This window comes from Cotesia typhae, unplaced genomic scaffold (assembly GCF_013202065.1).
Source record: "Cotesia typhae breed Kobodo isofemale line unplaced genomic scaffold, CoteBio_Ctyphae contig_83, whole genome shotgun sequence".
Classification (NCBI taxonomy): domain Eukaryota; kingdom Metazoa; phylum Arthropoda; class Insecta; order Hymenoptera; family Braconidae; genus Cotesia; species Cotesia typhae.
In genome coordinates this window covers 2,748,090-2,767,829 of record NW_027423769.1, presented here as the reverse complement: position 1 = coordinate 2,767,829, position 19,740 = coordinate 2,748,090, and the positions used below count along the sequence as shown (strand labels likewise).

At 25.7% G+C, this 19,740-nt stretch overlaps 6 protein-coding genes across 8 annotated transcripts in view; 4 read left to right on the top strand and 2 right to left on the bottom strand.

Annotated features, from left to right (window-relative positions):
- The window catches only part of Tomosyn (syntaxin-binding protein tomosyn), a 43,479-nt gene extending 37,120 nt beyond the window's left edge, over positions 1-6,359 (bottom strand). Inside the window, 3 exon segments of the mRNA XM_074251840.1 lie at positions 1,823-2,005; positions 2,107-2,204; positions 5,232-6,359. Coding sequence (XP_074107941.1) covers positions 1,823-2,005; positions 2,107-2,204; positions 5,232-5,351 — 401 coding nt within the window. The 5' untranslated portion in view covers positions 5,352-6,359.
- Positions 6,360-6,922: 563 nt separating this feature from the next.
- LOC141533239 (putative oligoribonuclease) lies at positions 6,923-9,439 on the top strand. 2 transcript variants are annotated; one of them, XM_074252008.1, is made up of 6 exons: positions 6,971-7,004; positions 7,073-7,218; positions 7,657-7,724; positions 8,080-8,241; positions 8,306-8,526; positions 8,896-9,439. In XM_074252008.1, the coding sequence occupies exons 2-6, from the start codon at positions 7,146-7,148 to the stop codon at positions 9,008-9,010; spliced, it is 639 nt and encodes a 212-aa protein (XP_074108109.1). In that variant the 5' UTR covers positions 6,971-7,004; positions 7,073-7,145; the 3' UTR covers positions 9,011-9,439. The 2 variants fall into 2 exon arrangements, with proteins under 2 accessions (XP_074108110.1, XP_074108109.1); XM_074252009.1 differs by lacking the exon at positions 7,073-7,218 and having other exon boundaries at positions 6,923-7,004.
- A 234-nt stretch (positions 9,440-9,673) lies between these two features.
- On the top strand, positions 9,674-11,936 carry Jagn (jagunal). The gene is given in 5 exon segments (XM_074252012.1): positions 9,674-9,815; positions 10,486-10,627; positions 11,320-11,341; positions 11,344-11,534; positions 11,672-11,936. Coding segments are annotated over 5 exon segments (576 nt in total). The 5' UTR covers positions 9,674-9,723; the 3' UTR covers positions 11,801-11,936.
- A 202-nt stretch (positions 11,937-12,138) lies between these two features.
- Positions 12,139-13,499, top strand: Csl4 (exosome component 1 Csl4). 2 transcript variants are annotated; one of them, XM_074252011.1, is made up of 5 exons: positions 12,139-12,298; positions 12,372-12,487; positions 12,851-13,099; positions 13,206-13,287; positions 13,366-13,499. In XM_074252011.1, exons 1-5 carry the CDS (start codon positions 12,262-12,264, stop codon positions 13,485-13,487), a joined length of 606 nt encoding a protein of 201 aa, XP_074108112.1. In that variant the 5' UTR covers positions 12,139-12,261; the 3' UTR covers positions 13,488-13,499. The 2 variants fall into 2 exon arrangements, with proteins under 2 accessions (XP_074108112.1, XP_074108111.1); XM_074252010.1 differs by having other exon boundaries at positions 12,372-12,493.
- Positions 13,500-14,157: 658 nt separating this feature from the next.
- Positions 14,158-15,619, top strand: Spt3 (Transcription initiation protein Spt3). Its single transcript, XM_074251879.1, has 4 exons — positions 14,158-14,339; positions 14,433-14,957; positions 15,031-15,215; positions 15,345-15,619. The coding sequence occupies exons 1-4, from the start codon at positions 14,273-14,275 to the stop codon at positions 15,489-15,491; spliced, it is 924 nt and encodes a 307-aa protein (XP_074107980.1). The 5' UTR covers positions 14,158-14,272; the 3' UTR covers positions 15,492-15,619.
- LOC141533163 (WD repeat-containing protein 91) lies at positions 15,499-19,344 on the bottom strand. Its single transcript, XM_074251878.1, has 8 exons — positions 18,873-19,344; positions 18,207-18,471; positions 18,021-18,136; positions 17,506-17,693; positions 17,126-17,429; positions 16,936-17,057; positions 16,204-16,858; positions 15,499-15,827 (listed from the first exon to the last, which is right to left on the bottom strand). The coding sequence occupies exons 1-8, from the start codon at positions 18,990-18,992 to the stop codon at positions 15,678-15,680; spliced, it is 1,920 nt and encodes a 639-aa protein (XP_074107979.1). The 5' UTR covers positions 18,993-19,344; the 3' UTR covers positions 15,499-15,677.
- Between the last annotated feature and the right edge of the window lie 396 nt (positions 19,345-19,740).

Here is a 19,740-nt window from a genome sequence, read left to right as displayed (position 1 = left end):
ATCAAAAAATTTAATGTAAATTTAATTATAAAAATAAAATAGATTAAACCCGATAAAACTAGGAAAGTGGAGATAAATTCCAAGTGAGCTTCTTTACAATCAACTGAATTAATTTTATTCATTTCGTACTGAATAACTATAACAAATTCTCAGAAAAATATCAATTCTAGTTGACTATACTTCCACTTATAAATCGATTACTAATTCATTGTTCTTTAACATCTTGAAAACTGTGTCATAACTTGAACTGTGTTATAAGTTGTGATATAAGTATAAATTTTTCAACTTTTGACAAAAAATCGAAAATTTTCAAAAATTTAGCAAATTATTGTTTTAAATTCAATTTTAAAAGTCGAGCTTTCATCGAGTGTCTACGTTTAGTTTTAAAGGTGAAAATAACTTAAAGGGTACTCGATCGATAAATTGCACGACTCTATGTATATTTTTTTCAAATTATTTATTTTATTAATATTTCATAATTAAATAAGCATTATGAGTCGTGCACTTTTGGATTTTCAAAACTTTTTCAATTTTTAAAGAATCAAAGTTGACTCAAGTTCTTCTATGCAAGGTAAATTGATCTAAGTTGGTGTCAAATCTCATTTCAGTCATTAAAAAGTTTAAGATTAGTTACGTGTGTATACCCGGATAAATTAAAAGTTGAGATAGCTTTCCAGATCCTTGATGGATATTTAAAAAAACGTGACTTTCAAAAATGATTCAGTAACATTAAATTCAGGAAAATTTTCAATTTTCTTTACAAAAATAAAAAAGTAAGATAATTGGATTCACTTTGACGTTAAACGCTAACTTTTCAAAGCAAACTTTTCCATTTTGGATGCGAAATGTTTGCATGTAAAGGAAAATTTTTAATCTTCCTGTAAAGTGCAAACTTTTAGTCACTATCGAAAACTTCGGCGTCCTCCAACTAATTTCATAAGCATACCGCAACGACGTTTAAAACATCATGAATAAATTCATTCTTACCGACCACTTTGTGCTTTCAACGCTTGTGGCTTTGGTTGACGTATAGGAGGCTAGGTGGATCAATGAAATCATAATTTACGTTCACATAAATTCAATTTCATGATGACAAAATTAATCTCTTTATAAATAATGATCATTCATTGTTCATCTCGCTAATTCAGTTTTACTAAAAGAGAAGACTAGTTTTTTTTTTCCTATTATTTTAATTAAAAATTATCAATACTATTATATCTAATTTTAGCTATCAGCCCCTCTTCAGATTTTCACTCTTTTTATCCGTCACTTTTTTCTCAATACCAATTAATTTTCCCATTATCTGCTACACTTGAATCATCAACTCTTGTCTAAATAGACTCTCGAAAAGCTAGTCAAATAAAAAAGACAAATTGTACAAATAGTTAAATTTGGTATCGTTGGAAAAATTTTGACTGGGAGTTGTGCCTTTTCATGGTTTCATATCATTCTCACCGATAGTCAATTTACGTTGCATTCGAAAATATATCTCTAGATACATAATTAAGAAATGACCTGGTATCTCGTGAACTATTGACATTTTTAAAGATATAAGCTCATCCCGATGTTACACTCATCAAGACCTTTCATTTAAGTACCCACATCAATTTTTCATATATTTATATATTTATATATATATATATATATATATATATATATATATATATATATATATATATATATATATGTATTTATGAAAAATATATCAAAAATGCATGTGGGTACTCAAATAAAAGCTCTTGATGAGTGTAACATTAGGATGAGCTTATATCTTTAAAAACGTCAATATTTAAGAAAGTACAGTAGCTTTTAAGTAGCTTACCTCTCACGTTGAAATTTAAGACTCTGGATAACTTGAGGAATTTTCTGTCTCAAATTCCACAGATGTAACATGTCATCTGCAGTTACGGAAATCAGGGCACCTTCATTGACAAGAAATTCAAGTTGAATAACAGCCGCACCACCTTCATGTTTAATATTAACATCCACACCAGGTCTTCCAAGTCTATTATTTTTTATAGTTAAGAAAAAAATTTTTTTTCTCAAAAAATTAGACAAAAATATATAATATTAAAATAATTGTTATTTTGTTTTAGATAAGGATACAATCTTAATGATCCGGTCTTAGTACCAATGGCCATTAATTTTTGCACTGGATCAAATGCAATTGCTGTTGGTTGATGTGGAAAACCATGACGAAATGTCTGTAATCAAAATAATTAATTATTATTATTTAAAATGAATTTTATTTGTGATCTCAATAGCAATTAAATTGTCGCAGTAACAACAGTCATGTGACTTCATTAGAAGTATTTACAATCTAAGTCAATTTATTTAATTCACAGAGTTAAATAACACTAGAACAATTCATACATAAGCAATACAAGATCTTAACTTTTTACAACTGTTTACATTTGTACTGTTAATAAATTCAAGTCTGGTACTGAATTAGAGAAGTTGACTTGTAAGTACTAATCAAACTCTTAAAGAAGTCGGATCATTGTACGAGAATCAAATCAAGGGCAATAGTAAACAATTGACAAACTTTTGAAGGGAAAAAGGCTATCGAATTTTTTTTTTTTTTTTTTTAAATGTAAAAACAAGCAGAATAAAAAAAAATTTCGATAATAATTTTTATTTTAAAAAGTGCTAAAATCTTAAACTTTGATATAATTTTTTAAATGAACTTCTCAAGAAATTGCACGAGAGTCATTTTAAATTTAACGACAGAATTAATTACGACTTAAAATATATCTTGCAATAAATTATTTTTAACATCTTTTATGGAAAACTCAATTACACACGAGTCATTAAAAGATAGTAATCATTTTAATTTTTTTATCATACGCCATCAAAAGTTAAAATTTGTTCTGGTTAGCGTCAAGGATATTGAACAGTACGATATTTTTATCTGTAAGAAAACGAATAAAATAAAATTAACGCATGCGCCAGTTTACCCACAATCCAAGCAATTTCAACATTTTAAACTTTCGGCTGCAGATCTGTCTAAAAAAAAAGTTTGCGCATCGTAGGAAATGGACATCCCAATCCGCGTGTTTATCACTCTGGGCTTTGGCTCGAGTGAGCAATCGTACACGAGAATTGGAATGTCCTAGTTACCTCTCTATGTGCGATATAGGATTCAGAATGCTAGAACGTAAAAAAGAAGTAATCGAAACTGATGATAAGCTTTGGAAATTGTGATTTACGAAACACGTCGGCGGTGTTTTTGTTGATAAAAAAAAAAAAATCTAAATTGCGAACAAGTTTGTTACTAATAATAGAAACGCTTTAACAATTTTCAAACAATAGCATTCAAATAATACTTTTTGTTTATTTGATTAAAAAATATTTGAGGTTTTTCAATTATAATCCGCGATAATTTTTAATCACTTAATATAAAGCGAAGAAAAGACAAGTCATTGTAATTTATAAAACAATTGCTGAATTTAGATTATGAAAACTGTTGTACCAGAGTTACCTCTCGGACGAGCTATATAAATGCTCATTACAACTAATTACTTTTAGATTAAAATTATAAAGAACTTGATAAAATTCATTAGAATATTACAGTGAACCATAGAAAGACATGAAGATATCATTTTTCGTTCTTTTACTTGCTAATGCTTAAGAAAAAAATTATAATCGTAATATAATTTGGATTTTAGATTTAATTAAGGCTTTACTTATTTTTTTGCCTTAAAAAATTCGAAAAACTAACGTATTATCGGTTTTTCTCTATTTGTTTTCCAATACTTGACCGGCCGATAATAGAAATTGAGTCAACTTGTAAAAAAAAATTTTTAGATTTCATAAGTCTGAAAATTAAAATATTAATTTATGATCAAAAGATGAAAATTAAAAAAAAATAATTTGACAATGTCAATTTTAAAAAAAATTTTAATGTACATACATATGTTGAGAAAACTGCTTAATAAAATCTTCGTTATAACCCGACTGTGAAAACTCGTTAATTTTTATGAATTTTTTCTGTGCCAAGTAAAAATAAAATATTCGCTGAATTTTTTATTTTTTAAAAACAAAAGTTTTAAAAAACCTCAAATATAAATTTTAAAAATACATTATGACATTCAGTAGCAATTACGTATTATAATATTCCGTTTTCCACAGAAAGTGATGTTTTTATTTAACTTAATAGGATATAAAACTAAATTTCAGCACTTTTTGCGGTTGACCTAGAGCGCTATAATCTTTAAGAGTTTGTTTTTTAGCGCGAAACTGAAATCTGCAAGGGCAATAAGAACATAAATTATTTTTTCTATCGAGAACTGATATATATATATATATATATATATATATATATATATATATATATATATATATATATATATATATATATATATGTAAACAGTTTAACACAGAGTGGGCCAAAATGATTTACAGATGAATCTAGTGACACACTTGGCACAAAACTGTTACCTCACTAGGGCACATTATACATGATATATATACTAGTGACCGACAAACAAAAAACTACATTATTTTGCTCTGAAAATTTACAAACACCTTACAGGCAATATCTGTAATATCGTACTTTCAAAACTTAATAAAATTTATCTGGAAAAAATAATTATTAATAAATATATTGACACTTCGGTAATTACAAGATGAGTTTCTGTGCAATAAAAATGTTAATACATGATTCATTTAGTTTTATCGCTTCCCAGTTGTTATTTTTTTTAATATAAATGGAAATATTTATTGTCGGAAATATTTATTGTCGGAGACATTTGAGCTATCTTCTCTAACAGTATCTATGAATAATTCAAATCATTTACTGTAATGATGATGATGACGACCGTGACTACTCCTGATGATATAAATTTATTATTATTATTTATTTTTACACTAAACTAATGATGAAAAATAATGACACTAAAATTGACAGATGTTAAAAAATTTTTTAGAATTTTATAGCAATTAAATTATTATAAAAAACAATTTAATTAAAAAGTTCCACCTGTAAAAATTAATAAAAATTACAAGTGAAAATTTTTAGAAGCATTTTTTTTATGAAAATAAATTTAGCAGATATTTAATAATTTTTTTTTTAAATAAATTATCGCAAAAAAAAATTATTAAAAAAATGGACTTGTAGAAATTTTAATAAACTAAAAGTGCAATTTTTTAGAACAAATTTTTTTGTTAAAGAAAATAAAAAAATTATCAAGTGACAGCTAACTTTAATTTCATAATAAATAAAAACTTACTCTTTTGACTTGAAAATGATCACTTCGTAAATTTTCAATGATTTCCTGATCAGGTTTAACTTGTTGAGCAACAGACGATCGAAAACCGTCTAACACTCCCTTTATCGTAAACTTCTTCATATTTGATTTATGTTATTTACTTCCTTAACTGCTTCAATCATCGATTTTATATTTTAATATACGGATTTATATTATATCTATGTATACTTTTCTCTCTCTCTCTCTCTCTATCTCTGTGTATCTCTATCTACATAGAGATTTATAGATACATATATACACATACATATGTGTATATACATTCATCTATAAATCTATATAATACTTATATATTTATATACCTAATACATTAACAACAAATAATATTATTCCACTTCCACTGAGTATAAATAGATCTACTGACTGACCGATAAAATTAAATAATACATTTTTAAAATTAATTTAAATCAATGACATAATTATCGATAATAATTACAGCTGAACCAATAATGTTGCGACATTTTAAACTTTTATTTATTCACACTTTACTCTGATATTGATCTTTTCGAATTACCAATAATGACATTGAAACGTAATGAATAAAAAAAAAAAAATTTAATTAGTCAATAAATAAAATAAAAAAAATAATAAACTAGAAATTTAAAACTTTTTTTAACATTAAAAATAATAAACGTCGTTATTGATTTTAAAAATATTCTTCTACATTTTTATATCAGTTTTGTAAGAGTTAATCAATAAATTAATTAACAAATAAAAGAATATTTAACTACGCCACAATTTATACAATTTATGCTTGAGCAGATAAAATAAATTTTCTTCGAAATAAAAATTTTATTTAAATAAACTAAGTCAGTAGTTGACTTAAGTAATGAATTTGATGAAAAATTTAAGTTTTTAAGATTTTGAGATTTAATTGTTGTTTTTAAGCACTAAAGTGTGAAGAAATTCTGTAAATATTTGTTGTTCTATTGCAACTAAAATTAATGTTTTTAAAAAATAGTCGAAAATTTGATATCTTGAGCACCCAATATGACACACGACACGGCATTAAACTCGTTCGTGGTACAACTGTTTTGGTAAATGACAGCAATGCAGGTTGTTCAATCGTGTCAGATCAATAAACTGGGCAACAGGCTCGCAACGCGGGAGTTGATAATTTGAAACTGACTTCAAGTAACTCCGTATGCTATAAGTTCTATAATAACTGTACTATACTATACACAAAGATTGAAGCACATATGTAATAACTACTTAACACACCTTTAATTTATTTTAGCCAATGAAAATTCATTATTCCGTTGTAGCCATGTTGCAAAAATTAAAATTGTAATTTTTCTTAAAATAAACTGACACTGAAGTTAGCTGACAACTGTCAATTTTAAAAATTTTAATAATACTGAAGTTAGCGGTCAGCTGTCAATTTAAAAAGTTTTTTTAAAAAATTGATTACAATAAAAAATGCTTCTCAAAATTTTCATTTGTAATTTTTATTAATTTTCACATTTGCAACTTTTTAATAATTTAATTGCTATAAAATTCTAAAACAATTTTTAATAGGATTATCTTCAATCGATTTTCTTCTTCTAGATTCGAAGCGCAATTGGTTAAAACATTTTTCTTTTCTTATGTTGTTATCTTTAAGGTGCAGTTTTCATTGAACTTAAATCCTAACCAATGCAACAAACGCAAAACTCATTTCTGTTAGATTTGATAATTACACATGTCTACGAAGTGTCTATCGAAGCAAGAGGACTAAACAAAAAAAGAAAAAAAAAAGTAGTGTATACATATTTTTTTTTTACCAAAAATTTTATTTATATATATATATTTTTTTTTTTTCACAGTCATTAACTCCGCACTAAATATAATGAGCAATTAAGCTTTTATTACTAAACAGATTGTCAATAATTGTTAAATATGTTTTGGAAACAAAGTATTGAGTTACTGACAAGAAATATTAAACTCCGAAAATATAACCTTTATAATAATGGTAAATCACGTGGGCTAACTTCAAACTTTTTTACTTCGATGAATCAAAATGACATTTTTTTCTTAATTCTTAATTTGTTTTTTTCTTTTTTTTTTTTTTTTTTTTTTCAATTTTTGAAATATTGTGAATAATCAATAAAAAGTGTATCTTTCATAATGTAACAATTGGAGTCAAATATTAATGACATTAAAGTTAGCAGTCACTTGACAATTTTTAATTTTATTTACCAAAAAAAAAAATTGTTCTAAAAATTATTTTTAAAAATTGCATTTTTATTTTTAAAAATTTTTAAATGTCAAATTTTTTTGCCATAATTTATTTGTTAAAAAATTATAAAAATTGTTAAGTATCTTCTAAATTAATTTTAATGAACATTATTACTTTTGTTTAATATTTTGTTACTTAAATAAAAACTAATGGAAATTTTATCTGTTTTAGATAGAAAAATACATTTACCACCGAGGAATTTAAAAATGAAGTATAATATTGTCTGGATGGATATGGAGGTAATTGAGTTTTGTTTTTTAATTAAATGATATTGTTGATGACACTGAAGTTGACAGACATTAAAAATTTTTTTTAATCTTTATTATTATGAAAAAATTTAATTAAAAATTCCACGTGTGAAAATTAATAAAAATTACAAGTGAAGATTTTTAGAAAAATTTTTTATTAATTAAATTAAGACCAAACAACAATTTTTAAAAAATTGTACACATACTTTTTTCAATTCTTCTAAATGTAGGATTTTTTTTTTTTTTTTAATTTTTTTGTAATCATTTTTTCAATAAAACAAAATTTAAAAAATTTTTAAGTGTCGGCTAATTTAATTTTCATTATAAAAGATCGATTTTTTTTCAGATGACGGGATTAGATACTGAAAACGATAAAATATTAGAAATAGCCTGTTTAGTTACTACTGAAAACTTGAAAATAATAAGCCCTGATTTTCAAATAGTAATACATCAACCTGACGATGTATTGAATAAAATGAATGGTTGGTGCACAAAAACTCATAGTTTGGTAAGTCAAAATAGTTTCATTAAGAACAATTTCATTGTTAAATTTACTCTTTTTCTTCTTACAGTCAGGATTAACTGATAAAGTGAAAAACAGTAAATACACAGTAACAGATGCTGAAGAGAAATTGTTAGAGTTTTTGAAAACTTATACAATTGAAAAAACATCACCATTAGCGGGTAACACCATTTGGATGGACCGAGTTTTTTTAAGGAAATATTTACCAATTGTCGATGAATATTTACATCATCGGATCATTGATGTTTCAACTATTAAAGAATTAGCAAAGTGAGTAAAATTACTTTGAAATAAGCGGGAAGTTAAAAAAAGCAAACTCCAATAAATTAATAAATATAATTTTTGAGTTATAAATTTGGAGAAAATTTTATTATTCTAATTGGAATAAAATTGCAAGTGTCAGTAACTGGGTTTTTTACCTTACAATGATTTTGAAAATTAAAATTTTATGGCTTTAATTTAACACGGTGTTTTAGTAATTCAGATGTAGCTTACTTTGCTCCGTTTGATTTTCTGATTCCACGTCGGAAAGCATAACCTTTTAATAATTTGACGTGGAATTATTAATTACTGAATTTATTATTAAATACAAGTGTTTAACTTGATATAAAAACTAAATAAAATTTTTTTAATTTTTAGACGTTGGAATTCAGAAATATTTGAAGAAGCACCCGGGAAAAAATATCATCATCGGAGTTTAAATGATATTAAAGAAAGTATAGCTGAATTAGAATATTACAAAAATTATTTTTAAAATATAAATAATTTTTAATATTTTAAATAATTATTTAAGTGAATGAATTATTGTAATTAAACAAATTAATTAATTAGAAAAATTTTAGTTAAAAAACAAAATTAATATTTTTAAAGTTTTTGACTTTCAAAAATTGGAGTAAAAAAATTTTGCTGTATGAATTAAAACTTTTTTTCGTGGAAACCGCGTGGCAATTTAAAAGTCCACGTGGCGCATAATTTAAAATGATGATTGGTTAAAATTTGATGACTTATAGCAGCCAATGAGAAACAAGTTGAAAAATAGAATTGTTTTATACCTATATATATACATACAAAATATATCATCTGTTCGTCAGTAAAAATAAAAAGTAACCATTTTATTTATCAATAGAGTTTATTTCGTGTAAAAAAATGAAAATATCAAATAAAGTGATAAATAATTAAATGACGTTCAGAAATTATAAAAATTAATTGATTACTTAGAAAAAAATTGAAATTAATTTAATAATTTACTGTGTGCTTAAATAAAAAATTAAATAAATATAAAAATTTATTTTTCCAATGAACGGAAGCAAAAATTTGACGATTGACAATAAGACCTCGTGTATAAAAATAGGTTTTTACCTTCCTGAATATAATTGTATTGTATTGAGTTAATTTTAAACATTTAAATTATATGATAAATTTGCTAATATTTAAAAAAAAATTTACAATAAAAAATAAATAAATAAAATGGCTTCAAAAAGTATAATAGCACAAGCTTTAGGAACAGATGGAAGTGATTTCACGCATAGGCAAAGAGTTGCTAGTCAATATCAAACGAGGTGAGTATCAAAATAATTAATTACAACAATATTTTTATAATACTGAAGTTTTAGCGGTCAGCTGTCAATTTTAAAAATTTTTTTAACAAATTATTTTTATTAATTTTAACATGTAAAACTTTTTAATTCAATTTTTTTTTTTTTACCAATTTAATTGCTATAAAATTCCAAAAAAAAATTTAATATCTGTCAACTTCAGTTTTATATATTTTTCTAATTAATTAAATTAATGGAATTTTTATTTAAATTATGGGCAGTAATTTTATCATATTAATGTTACAGAAAAATTTGAGAGACTTGATGAAAACACATTATGATTTGTTTATTATGATCTGAGATTATTCAATCTATGTGATGTATTTGCTGACATAAAATGATTCTAATTGAAGAAATAATACTGGTTCATTTCAACACTGATTACATTTAAGTTTATTTGTGTACATTCATTCATTATTTTAATTCTGCAGAATGCTTACTTATTTATTTTTTAAATACCAAATAAGCTACTATTGCTTGAATGAGTAGAATTTTTTTTTAGAATTTTAAAGTCGATTATTTTGCCCATAAAAATTGAATAAATCACCATTAATTTATTACTTAGATAAAATTATGAAAAAGCACTGTTTGATAATTCATTAAGTGTGATTGTTTTTTTTTTTTTTTTTTTCAGCGCTATGAATAAATCAAGACTGAACAAATGTATATGGTTTCACTTTTTACTATTCTTCATTATGCTTACAAAATTACTACCAGATATATTAGACCGTTTAGATATATTTATATTGGAGGTTGAAGAATTACAAGTGCCGAAGGTATTGTATTCTAATAATTAATTATTTCATTTATTTAAAATATATCATGATGACTTTTGTTAAATTGCACTGTACTTTCTTAACTATTGACGTGTTCAAAGATATAAGCTCACCCTGACGTTACACTCATCGAGACCTTTCATTTGAGTACCCACATCAATTTTTCATATATTTTATATATTTATATATATTATATATATAAATATATGAAAAATATATAAAAAAAATCATGTGGGTACTCAAATGAAAGCTCTTGATGAGTGTAACATTGGGATGAGTTTATATCTTTAAAAATGTTAATAATTAAGAAATGACCTTGTATCTTGTCAACTAATGATATTTTTAACGATATAAGCTCATCCTGGAGCTATACTCATCAAGACCTTTCATTTGAGTACCCACATCAATTTTTCATATATTTTATATATTTATATATATATTATATATATGTATATATGAAAAATATATAAAAATGCATGTGGGTACTCAAATGAAAGCTCTTGATGCATGTAGCATCGGGATGAGCTTATATTTTTAATAACGTCAATATTCAAGAAAGTACAGTGCAACTTAACAAAAATCATTATTCAATAACGCAAAATTTTATTTACTTATAGTTCACAAGTCACGGTAGTCACATCGTGATTACGAGGTAGCTAGTGTTATATTAATTTTATTTTTATTTATTTTAGCCTTTATGGTGGGAATATATTTGGTTATCAATGTATTGGTACTATTTATTGGTCTGTCAGCATTAAAAAAGAATCAAATAAAATCAATGACACGTTTCATGTATGGAATTGGTCTTTTGGGATTTGGTCCAATTATTTATGCTACTATTTATTACCTCCCTGATGTATGGGTGTATTTGACTGTTGGGAAAACGGAAGATATTTTATTATGGAAGGTAAAAAATTTTTTATGGCAATAATTGTTCTTTACAATTATTTAAATTGATATTTGATGACGAAATATTAAAAATATTGAAAAACTTAATTAATTTTTATTAATTAAAGGGGCATTAAAATTTTTATCTCATTTCAGGATTTACCTTATGGTCTTTTATGGTATGCGTTCATTTTAGCCGCTTTTCAAGTACACTCATTCACGTTATACTTCTCATCGAAATTATTGTCGGCGTGGAAGTCACGAGGCTTGAGGAAAGCTGATTAAAATAATACCAAAAAAAAAAAAAAAATATTTTAAATAAAATTTATGAACAATAATTAAAATAACTCAATCATATAACAACAAATTAAAAATGTATTTTTAATAATAAAACCGATTCAATAATTAAATAATAAATTAATTATAATAGTATTGATCATAAAATTACCATTGATAATAATAATAATTATTTTTATAGTATTTCAGCTTTACGGAGTTTATAAATATTAATTTACATAAACTTATTTTTAAATAGACAAATTTTTCCTATACAAATATTCCCTAGAAATGTATATTTTGTTTATAGATACTTTCATGTACTTACGTTTGTATAATTTGTGCGGGAGAAATATATTCTTGTCACCGACTCTATAGCACGTACGTACAACTGGTTAGTGCGTGAATCAACAACAAACAGGCTTATATTTTTTAAAATAACTTAAATTATAAACAAAAAGTTATCAACAATGGCTGAAGAAAAAAGTCCTTTAATTTGTATACCAGGTATTTAATAAAAACATTTATTTTATTTTTAATTTTACAATATCGAATAATCTAACCTATATATTTTTGGTAGGACAAAGACTTTGTTTATCAAACAAATTAAATTTACCTGGTTCTGGGACTTATGAAGAAAATGGTTACATTTATTCAAAGCTGATTGGTACCGTCGAAATAATTAAAGAAGAAAATGTAAATGTAATTGTTATAAAAATTTTTTAAATTGTTAGATATCTGCTGAATTCAAAATCATTTTTTAATTAATTAATTTTAATCGTTAATCGCATCATAGCACATAATTAAAATTTTTTAAGGTCTTTTTTTAATTAAATTACAATTAAAAAAATATTTCTAAGAAATTGCACTTGTAATTTTTCAAGTTTTTTACATGTGGAATTTTTTTTTTAATTGCTTTGAAATTTCTTCAATAAAAAATTTCTAAAAATTTTTAAATGTCAGCTAACTTCATTTTCATTTAAAAATTAATTATTAATAAGTTCAATAATTAATCAAAACTGCTTTTTTTTTTTTTTTTTTTTTTTTTTTTTTTTTTAGACAAAAACGATAGTAGTTCATGGTACAAAAGAACAGAGTGTGGTTCCAGCACCTGGTGATATTGTTACCGCGATGGTAACACAAGTGAATCAACGTTTTTGTAAGTGTATAATGAAGTGTATTGGTGACATTATTCTAACTAGATCATACAGAGGGATTTTAAGAAAAGAGGATGTACGAGCCACTGAAAAAGACAGAGTAGAAATGTATAAATCTTTCCGACCTGGTGATATTATACTCGCTCGTGTTGTATCCTTTTTATTATTCATGTAAATAATTTTTAATAATGGTAATAGTAATAACGCTGTTGTTTTTTTTTATCTATAAAAATTCCTATTGTAATATAATATAATAGCTACCTATGACAGAAGCCCACATATATTCTTTATCAACTGCGGAAAATGAGTTGGGAGTAGTTTTAGCTCATAGCGAAGAAGGTATTTATTTATTTATATTTTTTAAATTGTTGTTTTTGTTGATAATTATTTATTACAATTTCTTGAAATGTTTCTTAGGTATTTCATTGATTCCAATCAGCTGGACAGAGATGCAGTGCCCTAAAACATTAGCAAAAGAATTTAGAAAAGTAGCGAAAGTTGTACCAGAAAAAGATGCTATGCATAAAATAAATACATAATATAATTATGAATCTTTTTTGCACTCATTTATAATAAAAACGTCTAATGATTTTTTTTAATGATTTATTGTACGATTTTTTTGGCTTATTTCTTCAATTGAAGTGTTTTGAAGAAAATGACAATTTTTTGATTTTTTTTTTTTTTAAATAAATCAAGTCAAAAAAATTATTTTTTAAAAATTGCATTTATAGTTTTTTGGAGCTGCTATGAATGAAATTTTTTATCACACTGAAGTTGACAAACGTTGAAAATTTTAATTGATAAAAAAAATTTTTTTGTCATTATTTTATAAAGTACAAAGAAGGAGTAAATTTAAAATTACAGTTTTTTAGATAAATTAAAATGTCTGCAGAGCCAAAAAGGCGTATAAAAAATTTTTTTTACTCCAACTAAGCTAAAAATGTTTATAACATTTAGATCTGTAAGAAAAGTGAATAAAAATTTTTTTTTGTATCCGCCCTTTTGACTCTTGGACAAAAAAAAACTCAAAAGCCAAAAGGGCGTATGATTTTTTGAATAATAATTAATTATTAGCCTTAAAAAAAAGTATTAAGTTATTAAGAATATAATTACGTTTAAAAAAGAGCGGGAACGAAATATTCGAACTTTCTAAGCACCCAGCGCCACATAGAACATGTTTACGTTTGTTTTCAAATAAAACGTCTAGGTTAACATGTGGACATTTCTGTTAATCAATTTTCCAAGTTAAAAAAATTTTATTAAAACTAGAAAATAATTAAATTGATTTTTTAAGAAAATAAGTTGTAAAAAAATAAAATTAAAAATGACTGAAACGTTAAATGCGGCTAACACAAATGAATTTAAAGGTGATTCTGTCAACTTTATACCAGGTATGAATTTTTTTAAATTTATTTATTCAACCAGTAGAAAATAATTTTTATAATTTAAAATTATAATTAATAAAATTTTTTTTTTAATTTAAGAAATACGTAAAATGATGTATGGCTTTGGAGACTGCTCGGAACCTCTTGTAGAATCAGCTAAAATAATAAACAGTGTAGTTCATCGTGAAATAAGAAACATCATCTGTGAGTCATGTAAAATAGCTGACATGAGAGATTCTTCAATAGTTGAAGATAAAGATTTGCTGTTCTTACTTCGTCATGACAAAATTCAACTCCAACGACTTGTTAAGTATCTTGATCTCAAAGAATTTAAATCGTCTATAAACAAAGTTCTGGAGGCTGAATCGGTTGACGGCTGTCCTGGCATCGATGAGAATAAAAAAAAAAGTTCTCATCATAAATTCATTGAGTCTATTGACAATATTGGAGATTTAACTGACACTAGTGACATAATTGACGTCGTGAAACTCAATCGTGAGCTTCGAGCCGAGTTAGCTAGCAGAAAATTAAATACACTGCAGTATTTTGAGTATACTAAAGCAAGGTCAGCGTCGTTTGCTAATAAATTCTCTCCTAAATTTATCACCTGGTTCGCTAGCGAAGGTATGATATATATGTTTGTAGATATTTTATTTGTTAATTGATATTAATGTTTGCTTTATTAATTTTATTTTAGATATTAAAATGTCCAAGACTGTTTACACCATACTAAGCTATTTGGCGTACGAAACGGTGGCACAAATAGTAGATCTAGCTCTTTTAGTGCGTCAGGATCAAAATAAAATTTATGGAGATAGTTTAGATAGAGTAAAACTCAATTATTGCAATCCTACGACTTATAAACCGTATCAGCATGGCAGAGTACGTAATAATAATAGTTATTGACGTTTTTAGTTACTATTAATTATTATTTATTATTTAATTATTAGATATTAGTTAATAATTAATTATTAAGCTAATTATATATTAAAATTAATTTTTAATTTACAGAGTCCAGGAATAAATCCAATTTCGCCAACAGAAATAAACGAAGCTTTAAGACGTTATTGGTCTCCACATTTAGATCGCGTTGGACCTTTTCAACGCCGCTCGTTACATCGACAGGATCGTAAGTTTTTATCATTCCAAACAGGTTGAATATTAATTTTGTTTCAATAAATTATTATTAAAATAGTAATAAGTGTTTTACATGTATTACAAAGATTTAAAATTACATTATCTACAAGTATTTGCATTAAAATCAGTCGGGGAAAAAAAGTATAAAATATTTTCATTCAATGAAAAATTTTAAGAATTTATACACATGCTAATTTTATTTTTATATCATGGTGAGAGAAGAGTAGAAACACGACAGTTTCCTTCAGCTCCTCCAGTTATACATGTTCCTGATTGATTGGCTGTTGACCAGTCACAGCACAAAGTTCCTTTGTGACCTCCCAGCTCAAGTATTTTTGCTTGAGCTCCTGGCGGCATCTGAAAAACATTAGATTAGGTATAAAATTTATTTTTATCTAATAATAAAAAAATCCTTATTTATCTACCAGTGAAGTTTAATTTATTCTTCACCGTGGAAATTAAAAAAAAAAAAAAATTTCTAAAAGATGACACTGGATATCATCCCAGATTACACTGTGTAAAAAAAAATTTTCAGGTAGTAGCTAGTATAGTCCAGATTACAATGAGTATAATCCAGATATATCACTAAATATAATCCAGATTATAACAAGTATAATCCAGAGATATCACTGAGTATAATTTAGATATCACTGAGTATAATCTGGGATGATATCCAGTGTCATTTTATTTTTTCCGTGAATTATTCCAGATAAAAATAAATTTATTTACTCACCTTGTAAATATTACCACCAGTTTGTGTGCAAAGCAACATATGATTACCGATTTGATCAAACGTAAACATTTTCCCGTGAACAGCATTCTTTTCAATCTTTATTTTAGCCTCCCATATGGTTTTCCCTGTTTGGTTGAGACTTCTTTGGCACAACTTGCCATCTTCACTGAGAATACATATATTGGTGTAGTCATTTATCAGCTCGATATCAATCACAGGACTTGAGTGACACGTGAAATTATCAATCATTTCATTTCTTCGTAAATCGTGAATCAAAAGATTCCCATTTGAAAGCCCAGTGATCAACAGCTGACCATTGTGATTAAACACCGAACACAAAGCTGTCAAATTGCCGTCCATTGGTAAAGTTCGTTCGAGCTTACGAGTCTTGACATCGTACAGCAAAAGTTTACTTTCATTAGAGTCCGTAATAGAGCAGATAAATGTCGAGTCCAAGGGACTACAGGTCAGTGAAACAACACGTGAACCTTCGTGTTGGATTTCCCACAAAGTTTTGCAGTCTCTCGTATCGTGAAGTTGTATTGAGCCATTGTTGTCACCATGCAAAAAGTATCTTTCGTTTTTTGATATCCAGTCCAAAGAAGTTACTGCTTTGTTGGAGTTTGCTGTCGTCGAAGTGAACGTCGCAACAGTTCTGCATAATAATTTAATAATATCGTCAGTAAAATAAAATAAAAATTAGTTCAATTATTAAATTATAAAAATAATTACTTTGGTGAAGGAATAGGTGTCCAAACTTTAATTACGCCGTCAGCATCTCCAGTAGCGACATACGATCCACTTGTATTACTTTTACACTGAATTATTGAAGTCTTGTGCTCTGTGTACTCTTCCTTTAATTTTATTTTTAATTAACGACGGTAACTATCAATAAATTAAACCTATTAATTAAAAATCTTACTTGGCTTAGAAGAATATAATTAGAATCAATTTTATCTTTGGCTTTGCGTTCGATGGTCGTGTCAATAGGAAAATCTCGCTTTCTAGTTAACCGCGAGTCACAACTCATACTTCTCTTTGCTACATCTCCTTTACTTAATGAATTAACTCGTCCTTTCGTGCACGTTCTCTTGGTAACTGTTGTGTCAAGATCACTTTTTTTAGTACTGGATAGAGATTTCCGACTTAAAATCGGACTCGAGCCTCCACCGATATTTTTAATTAAACTTCGTAGAGTTTTTGGATTTTCCAGCAATGGAGACTCTCTATAAATTTAATTTACATTATAGTTTATATCTTAAAAAATGTCAATAGTCAATAAATAAATAAATATATATATACTGAGCAATAATATAAAAATCATCCATAATTGGAGGATGTTGCGGTGTGGACCCTGGATTAACGTCAGCAATATTGTCAATTTTATTGGATTCTGCGAGGTACTGTTTCAAAGTTTCATTTTCTTCTTGCAGACACTTCAATTTATTCGTATCCTCATCGATGGTAAGAAGTGTAGGTTGTGGCATACACTGTAAAAATTTCCAAAATCTTCTTCCGTTCACCAGCTCCACATTAACTATCATATACGTTTTTATTTTATGTAGATTGAATCATTTGATTCATTTTTATTTACTTAGTATTTAATGTAATTGAATTTATATATTATTTTCATCTATTTATTATGGCACGCCGTTTTATAATTTAATCAGATAATATTTTTATAGAACATAAAAAAGAGGAATTTATTTTTCAAATTAAAAAAAATTTTTTTTTTTTTTAATATTCTGTCAAAATATTACCTGATTAAGTAGTGAAGCGGCGTGCCATAATTTATTATATTTATAACAAAAACTCACTTGAAAAATCATCGCTAAGAAATTGTGTAGTGAGACTAGCATCGTGTCTTGCCACTGTTTGCTAAAATACACCGAATAAATTGGATTGTCCTCAGGATTTTTTATAAATGGAAAAGCTAAATAAAATAATGTAAATACATTTTATTAAAAATTAAAAATTTATTTAGTGTTTTAAAAATACCATACCAAACCATTCTTTCCATTCAGAGTGTCCCTGTAATTCTGGAGTCATTTTTGCAAAAAAATCGTGAATACGTTCCTGTTTGTTATTAACTGCGGCATTAATAAGATACATTTTAAGTACTGAGTTTTCCAATTTTCTAACACTTGGAACAAAATAATTTTCTAGTCGACAAAACATTCGCGTGTCCAAGTGACCCCAAAGTTCTCTCAATGAAACCAAATCAAATGTATAAATGTGCTGCATTAATTGATCCACAATCTTATCAACCTAGAAAAAAATTTTTTATTTAATTATAAATAATAAATTTGAAATTGAAATAATTATAATACTGTTTTATTCATTAAATTGGAGCAAAAAAATATTTTTTTTAAATGGCGCTTAAATTTTTTTAATTTATTTATTTATTAATTAAATATAAAATCAATATTTTTAAATTAAATATAATTTTAAAACTTAAAAATTTTTAAATTATTAAATTATAATTTAAATAAATTTTCATAAATTTTTTTCTCATTTATTTTGCCTTAATTTATTTTGTTAACAAAAATTCTAAAAATTAATTTATTTATAAATTAAATATTAAATAAATATTTTTAAATTAAATATAATTCAATAATTTTTAAATTATTAAATTCTAAATAATTAAATAAATTATAAAAAATACTTACTCGAAAGCCTTTCTCTTTTTCAGCTTTCAGTTCATTATCAAATGCCCGTAATGTTTGACTAAAACCGCGGAATAATAAATACTCTTTCACTAATTCATCGACATACTGTACGTGCGACATAATAGAATCACACAAATTTTATAAATTATTATATTAAATTAATCCAGAAAAAAAACTAAATAATTGCCATCATTAGTTTATAAACAATGTTTTGACACATAGATTTCTACTCCAGAGATTTGCTCTTAAATCTTGATTACTGTTGTTTTATAATTATAAGTTATGTTTCTTTATGATTATTATTCCCAGCTCCAATGCATACGTACTTGCGAGTTGCGCGTACTGACGTAGTCGCAGCGCAGCGGCATAAAACGCTACTGCGGACATTGTGACGTCAGATTAGTAGCTATAATGTATAAGTATACATCCGCACTATATTCTATTGTCAATAATATGAGTACATCTACTCATCTCTTATTATTCTTTTTTTTTTTTTTTTTCCAAACTCTGGATATATTTGCAACAAATCCTTATCTGGAGACAAGTTTTTATCGCTGATGTATTATTACTTGGATTTAAAATTCTATTTTTAACGTTATATAATACAAAAAAAATCTACAACGATAAAACGATGAAATTTTATGTTTTTATCAATACTCTACAATTATTTTTGTTTTTATTTCCTCAAGGATTTTGTCAATATGAAAGAAGTACAATTGAACGATTTAAATATTTTTAAGATAACAATTTTTATCAAGAAATTGAGATTTCTTAAATAGAGTTAATAAATTTTTATACTCCAAAATTATTAGACGATTCTTTTACAATATTTACAAGCTTAATAGAAAATACAATTATGAATTTTCGT

Coding starts and splice junctions, on each gene's coding strand:
- LOC141533239 (XM_074252008.1), top strand. CDS start 7,146: ATGTTTTGGAAACAAAGTATTGAGTTACTGACAAGAAATATTAAACTC. Junction 7,219..7,656: donor ATATAACCTTTATAATAATG/GTAAATCACGTG, acceptor TATCTGTTTTAG/ATAGAAAAATACATTTACCA. Junction 8,527..8,895: donor ACTATTAAAGAATTAGCAAA/GTGAGTAAAATT, acceptor TTTAATTTTTAG/ACGTTGGAATTCAGAAATAT.
- LOC141533163 (XM_074251878.1), bottom strand. CDS start 18,992: ATGTCGCACGTACAGTATGTCGATGAATTAGTGAAAGAGTATTTATTA. Junction 18,137..18,206: donor TGAATGGAAAGAATGGTTTG/GTATGGTATTTT, acceptor TATTTTATTTAG/CTTTTCCATTTATAAAAAAT. Junction 17,058..17,125: donor ATTATATTCTTCTAAGCCAA/GTAAGATTTTTA, acceptor ATAAAATTAAAG/GAAGAGTACACAGAGCACAA.
- Spt3 (XM_074251879.1), top strand. CDS start 14,273: ATGACTGAAACGTTAAATGCGGCTAACACAAATGAATTTAAAGGTGAT. Junction 14,340..14,432: donor TTCTGTCAACTTTATACCAG/GTATGAATTTTT, acceptor TTTTAATTTAAG/AAATACGTAAAATGATGTAT. Junction 15,216..15,344: donor AACCGTATCAGCATGGCAGA/GTACGTAATAAT, acceptor TTTAATTTACAG/AGTCCAGGAATAAATCCAAT.
- Csl4 (XM_074252010.1), top strand. CDS start 12,262: ATGGCTGAAGAAAAAAGTCCTTTAATTTGTATACCAG. Junction 12,299..12,371: donor TCCTTTAATTTGTATACCAG/GTATTTAATAAA, acceptor TATTTTTGGTAG/GACAAAGACTTTGTTTATCA. Junction 13,100..13,205: donor ATATTATACTCGCTCGTGTT/GTATCCTTTTTA, acceptor ATAATATAATAG/CTACCTATGACAGAAGCCCA.